The 5,838-nt window shown below is 62.0% G+C and overlaps 1 protein-coding gene across 1 annotated transcript in view; it reads right to left on the reverse strand.

Moving 5' to 3' along the window:
- Positions 1-3,994: 3,994 nt before the first annotated feature.
- LOC104293575 (diacylglycerol kinase beta-like) overlaps positions 3,995-5,838 on the reverse strand; it is an 18,455-nt gene continuing 16,611 nt past the window's right edge. Inside the window, exons 22-24 of the mRNA XM_009893088.1 lie at positions 4,543-4,663; positions 4,400-4,460; positions 3,995-4,093 (exon numbers count right to left, since the gene is read on the reverse strand). Coding sequence (XP_009891390.1) covers positions 3,995-4,093; positions 4,400-4,460; positions 4,543-4,663 — 281 coding nt within the window. The remainder of the gene's footprint in view (positions 4,094-4,399; positions 4,461-4,542; positions 4,664-5,838) is intronic.

The raw sequence follows: 5,838 nt of genomic DNA on the forward strand, positions 1-5,838 counted from the left end.
GGGGAGCTTGTCTCCCATCGTGTCCTGGGTGAAATGGGGGCGGGTGTCTACCAGGATACACCACCCAGCGGGTGCCTGCGTGCTGGGGTGGGAGGGGGAGGGAAGCATGCAGAGGGCATGGGGTGTCCTTGCCGCCCGGGGAGCGTTCCCGGGGGGCTCTGCAGGCACTGGTGCTCTCACTTCCCCTCTGCCATCACGATTAAATCACCGCTGGTAAAATTAGCAGATGACACATGAATAGGGGGGGTGGCAAAACCTGGGCTGGGGAGCAAGGCAGCCTGCTGGGGACGGAGCAGGGTCATGGCAGAGCTGGGCACAACCAACCACCCAAGGTGGTTGTGGGCCCACACCATCCAGGGGCTGCTCAGCACCCCTGGGCCTCTTGCTGCCATCTGGCACAGGGAGAGGTGATGGGGACAAGTGGGTGGGCTGCCACAGGGGTGCCCTGGGAAGAGCCGAAGCCCCTGGGGAGCCAGGGCTGGACGCGGGGATGGCGACTGGCGCCTGCTAAATTTAGAGCTCACTCAGGAGGAAAAAAAAAAAAAATAAAAAATTGCAGGCTCCAAATTTAGTCGCTTGCAGCTCCCACTCCATCGCGCTGCTGCTGACAACGCCCCTTCAGCCCCGGCACCCCAAATTCGGCACCTCCCGTTGGAGTCCCTGAAGATGGGGACCCCCCCACGCCTGGCCGGGAATCAGGGAACACCAGCGCACCCCAGGACCAGCCAGGTGTTTCATCACCATCTTTATTGGAGGCAAGCCCACAGCAGTCCAGGTGTACACAGCAACACGCGCTACGCTACGGACACCATTTCCATGCAGGCAACCACGGCGACGCACACAGGGGGAGGATGGGGCTGGGGCTCCCACGGGAATGGGGTACCCCAGCTCTCGGGGGTCCCGCAGCACAGCGCCGGCTTGGTGGGGTGCTCACACGCTGGCCCCGGTGCCTGGGGCTGGAGGGGGGTTTTGGGGGTTTGGCCGCTTCATCCCCCAGCCTTTGGGGCACACACAGGGCTGAGCTGGGGGAGAGGGAGGGGGATGGGGATGGGGGGGGCAGAGCCTTGTGTGCCCTTCAGCTGGGTGGCGTGTTCCTTCCTGGAGCCAGGGACAGCCGTGCTGGCACCCCAGCCCCTGTGGGTCCTCTCCTGGGCTGGAGACCTTTGCACCGTTGGACTAAGGAGGTCGTTAGCTGCCAGGCCCGTTGAAGCATGGCTTTGGCACGGCGGGAGCGGATCGATGCTGCGTCCCCCGGGGGGAGGTGGCAAGGACCGTCTCACTGATCATCACAAGGGGATGTCTCCATTGGAGCGTGTGGCTCTTGGCAGAGTGGTGCTGGTGTGTCATTGTCCTGTCGGCCCGGGGTGGTGGCCCTGGGCTCCCCGTGCCCTGCAGGACACGTGTCTGTGCATCTGCTCCCAGACCTTGCCTGGCTTTGAGCTCAAACCTGGGGCTGGTGGCTCTGCTGTCATGGTGGGCATGGGCACGGGCACGGATGTGGCACGGGTGCCTGCTTGCTTCCCCCAGCTCCGCCAGCCCTGGCAGCAAACCCCAGCAGAGACCTGAGCGCTACTCTTTGCCCGGAGCCCAGCAAACCGTGACCAGGTACAAGGAGCAGGGCTGTGGTGAAAACCGTTGCCGATTCTGTATGAGCACTTTCTGATCGGAGCCCTGGGACAACCCACTGGGCGGATGGAGGCCGAGCAGGCAGGGAAATGGAGCCAAACCTGCTGCTGTAAACACCTCTGACCTCGTCTGTTGTCACCAAACCCGCCCCGTACCTCCAGGCAAAGCTCTGGAGATGGCTGAGGCTTTTTTTTCCTTTCCCCCTTCCCAAACGCAGGGGCTGCAGGGCACGACTGCCATCAGGGAGGGAACAGAGGCCACTGGTCCGTGGGTCCCGGGGTTTATTTGGCATAGCTCCCATACGCTTCCACCTGGCTACTCATTAACGGCCGCCCCGGGGATGATGAGGAGGGTGGATTTATGCACCACAGGTGGAGCGTGCCCGTGTAAGCAGGTCCCAGCTTCAGCGAGCTGTGGTGATCTCCGTGCCTGCTGGTGGCACCTGTGCTCGCTCCGCAGCGCAGGGCTCCTTCCTCGTGGCTTCTGGGCTGCCGCCGGGCGCTCTACCTCAAGCACGGCCCCGGGAATCGCGTTGCACCTCACACCTACCCTCCAGCTCGCCCTCACCCTGCCCAGTGCTGGCACTGAGGGTAGGAGGAGAGGGAGCCACAGCAGCAACCTCCTGTGCCCCGGCTGAGGGGCACGTGTGGGTTGGAGCTCAACTGGGGCTGCCCTGGGGCACCGCCACCTCCTCCCGTGTCAGCAGGGCCCCATGGCCGCTGCCAGAAATGGCCCCAAGCTCGAGCTTGAACAGGCACACAACAGTACCGTCCCTGCCTGGGGAGGGTGACAAACAGCTCCCTTTCAGCTCACTGTTCACTCTGAAACCTAATGATGGCAGCACCCTCTGCACTGCCAGGGGGATGCTATTGAATGGGGACCAGCAGCATGAGGAGGGACCGGGCACTGGGTCACCGGGGAGGACAGGGTGGCTTGTCCCAGCTGGGACTCCCTGCCCTGTGCCAGGGGCGTAGTGGGGACAAGCAGAAGTTTTCCTCCCTGCAGCAACACCCAGCTCCCAGTTTGCCCCCAGTGCCACAGGGGCTTCCACCAGACCGGAAAGAGCTGTCTGGGAGCAGGGGCCGATTTGGGAGCCAGCATTCCCCCACGCAGGGCCACTGCAGGAGGCAGCGGGTGCCCGCAGAAGTAACCAGCAGCCCTTTCTATGGGCTGGTTCTGCCAACTCCCGGCTCCTGGGAGTGCTGTGAAGCGAGGCACGCATCCAGACCACCACTTCCTCCATGCGTTCGTCCATTTTCTGGTCCCCATCGCATCCTGGGGAGAAGCTGTGTCTGGTCTGGTGGGGGACACATGGGTGATGTGTCCACAGATGCCGCCAAAACCTGCCCAAGCATACCAGAGGCAGCGCTGGACACCACGGCGAGACCATGGGCCTGGTGAAGCACATGAGAAGATGTGTACAAAGGTGTGCAGGGGACACTTCCATGTGAGAAGAGCTTCCGGATGTCTGTCCCCAGGGTCCCCAGCCCCTGGCACAGGCTGGTAGGCTTTAGGAGAGAGGAAAATCAACATGGAAGGAGGTGCCATGGGGTACATCCAGCAGAGAAGGGAGGTGGAGTTTGTGTCCAACCTGGGCTCCTAAAAAGAAGGTGACCCCCAAAGTCCCCTAAATAAATACATAAATATGACCATGAAGCCCAGAGCCAAGGCGTGGGGGTTTCTCAGGGTCAGCAGCTCCTTCCCAAGTCCCGTTTTGGCCATTTCCATGTCAAAATACAGTTTCCTTCCGTCCACCCCTGTGCTTGTACTCACGGCCCAGGCACCGTCTGTCCCCAGCCTGTCCCATGCCTCGCGGCTCCCGGTGCCGGCAGCGAAGGCTTAAAACCCATCCCAGAAGTGCTAGCCAAAGGCATGGCAAAGACCGTCTCTTCTAGGCTTAAGAAAATAAATAACTTCTCCAACGTGCTAGGGTTGGTGGACAGAAAGCCAGTGCAGCAAAACATCGAGTGTCCTTCAAGAGGATTAAAAATAAATAAGTGAAGCTCGGCGTTTTCTCGGGAGCACGTTCATTTGCAGCTCTGCCGGGGTGGGCTGGTGAGGGGGAGGTTATTTAAATAAAGGGAAAAAAAAAAAACCCAGGCCTAGTGCTGCTCCGGTGAACATGATCCCCGTGCGTTGGCCTGCCTTCGCCCACCACTTCCATGCTGGCTGGAGAAGACGCTTGTGGTGGTTGGGAAGGAGCCTCCAACACCTTCCTAGGGCAAGTCATCCCCGCCAGGCTTGGGGTGTGTGTGTGTGTGTGTCTGTTTTCTTTCCCCACTGCAGAGTGGGGATTTGGGGACCCCCCAGCAGCAGGCGGCTGACCGGGACACTGGCTGCCTCTGCGCCGCAGCTCCTTCCATGCTGTTTAGTCTCGAGTTCGGTTTCTCCTCTTCAGGAAGAAAAAGCTGCTCTTCTGGGGGGGGCCCAGCAGCATTGGCACTTGGCTTTTATGTGTAATTTTGACCTAAAAAGAAGTGAAGAACCCAGCTCAGTAAGGGGTTCCCAGGCTTTGAGCCCCACCCTGGGCAGCCCCCATCCCGGGGAGTGACCCGAGCAAGCCGGGAGCAGCTCAGCACCGAGGCGAGGAGCCGCTGCCGCCCCCCCCAGCCAGGGCATTAAAGGCTTTGCTGCATGGGAGTACCAGCTCTGGAATCACATCCAGATTTCTCCTCCAGGCAAGCTGCCTGTGGGATGGTGGGGGACCTCCCTGCCTGCCCTGTCCCGCCATGCTGCCAGCCCCTGCCCGCCCCGGCTGCCCACGGAGACTCACAGTGCAGGACGGCTGCATCCAGGGCTCCCCGTCCACCTGCATGGGCAGCAGCTTGGACGTCCTGCAAGGCACAAAGAGAGGGAATGTGGGGTGACACAGCTTTCACCATTGGTCAAGCGCTCAGCCGGGACGGGGACACGTACCTGATGGTGACGGATGAACACTGGGCCAGTCTCTTCCCAGCGCTCTTCAACCCCGTGTAGATCTGCCCCATCTCCATCGCACCCTCCAGCCCCACCACCTCCAGGAGGTGGTGGCTGAGGTCTGCAAGAGAGAAGGAGCTGAGTCGGTCCCCCCATTCCCGGGGATCCCCGCTTTCTGCTCTCATCCCAAACATCAAGGCCAGCACAGCAGTGGCAGCCTGGATCCCCACCAGCCCCTCGACCACTTGTGCAGTGTTGTATGAAATGATGGCAGACCAGCCCCCACCCCGGGGTGATGTGGCCCCCTGGAAGCTGAGTTATATGGGGGAATCCTCCCCAAGAGGGATCTGTTCAAATCCCAGGGCATCACCCCGTTTTCCAGCTCCTCCTGCTGCCAGCAAAGGCACCTGACACCGGGGCAACGCGCTCCATCTCTCATTCCCTTCAGGGTCCTGGCTTCACCCACAGTGGACACCCCTCACCCCCCTCAGGAGAAGCCCCCCCAGCCCTCCCATCCCCTCTTGCCCACCCGCACCTGCCCAGGGGACCAACCGTGCTCCCTGCTGCCTGTTCCCATGGGCTCTCCCAGCGAGGGACAGCCGGTGACAACCCGGGGTGGCCAGTGACACCACTGCCCTGGCAACCATGCAGCAGGGGGGCTCTTTCCCACCCCAGCCCTGAGCTGCGGCAGGAGAGGGGTAGAAAATAGGAGCATCCCCTCTTGCCCACCCGCACCTGCCCAGGGGACCAACCGTGCTCCCTGCTGCCTGTTCCCATGGGCTCTCCCAGCGAGGGACAGCCGGTGACAACCCGGGGTGGCCAGTGACACCACTGCCCTGGCAACCATGCAGCAGGGGGGCTCTTTCCCACCCCAGCCCTGAGCTGCGGCAGGAGAGGGGTAGAAAATAGGAGCATTTGGCTTATTTTGCTGGCTGCTTTCTAAACCACCGCTCTCTGCTGGGGAACCCTGCCAGCCTTTTGGGCTGCCCGTGCTCTGCCCCTGACCGTCGGGATGGCTCCGGTGGCCACAGCAGCAGGGACAAAATGCCAGGCGGGGCACAGCATGGGGACTCACGCCTGCAGGTGACGGGTCCCATCCGGGCACCCCCTGAGCCGTCACCCCCAGAGGGTGGGGGAGAGGTAGGGGGGGGGGCGCGGGAGCCATGTCCTCTCCGGCCACCAGGTGGGCAGAGCCATCCTCCTTCACCAGCTTGGCCAGATTGTTGTTGGGGTCACACCGGCACCCCAAAAGGCAGCGAGCTGATAGCAACCCCTCCAGAGCTATTCATAGAATCA

Source organism: Charadrius vociferus, unplaced genomic scaffold, assembly GCF_000708025.1.
Source record: "Charadrius vociferus isolate BGI_N301 unplaced genomic scaffold, ASM70802v2 scaffold559, whole genome shotgun sequence".
In the NCBI taxonomy this organism is placed as follows: Eukaryota; Metazoa; Chordata; class Aves; order Charadriiformes; family Charadriidae; genus Charadrius; species Charadrius vociferus.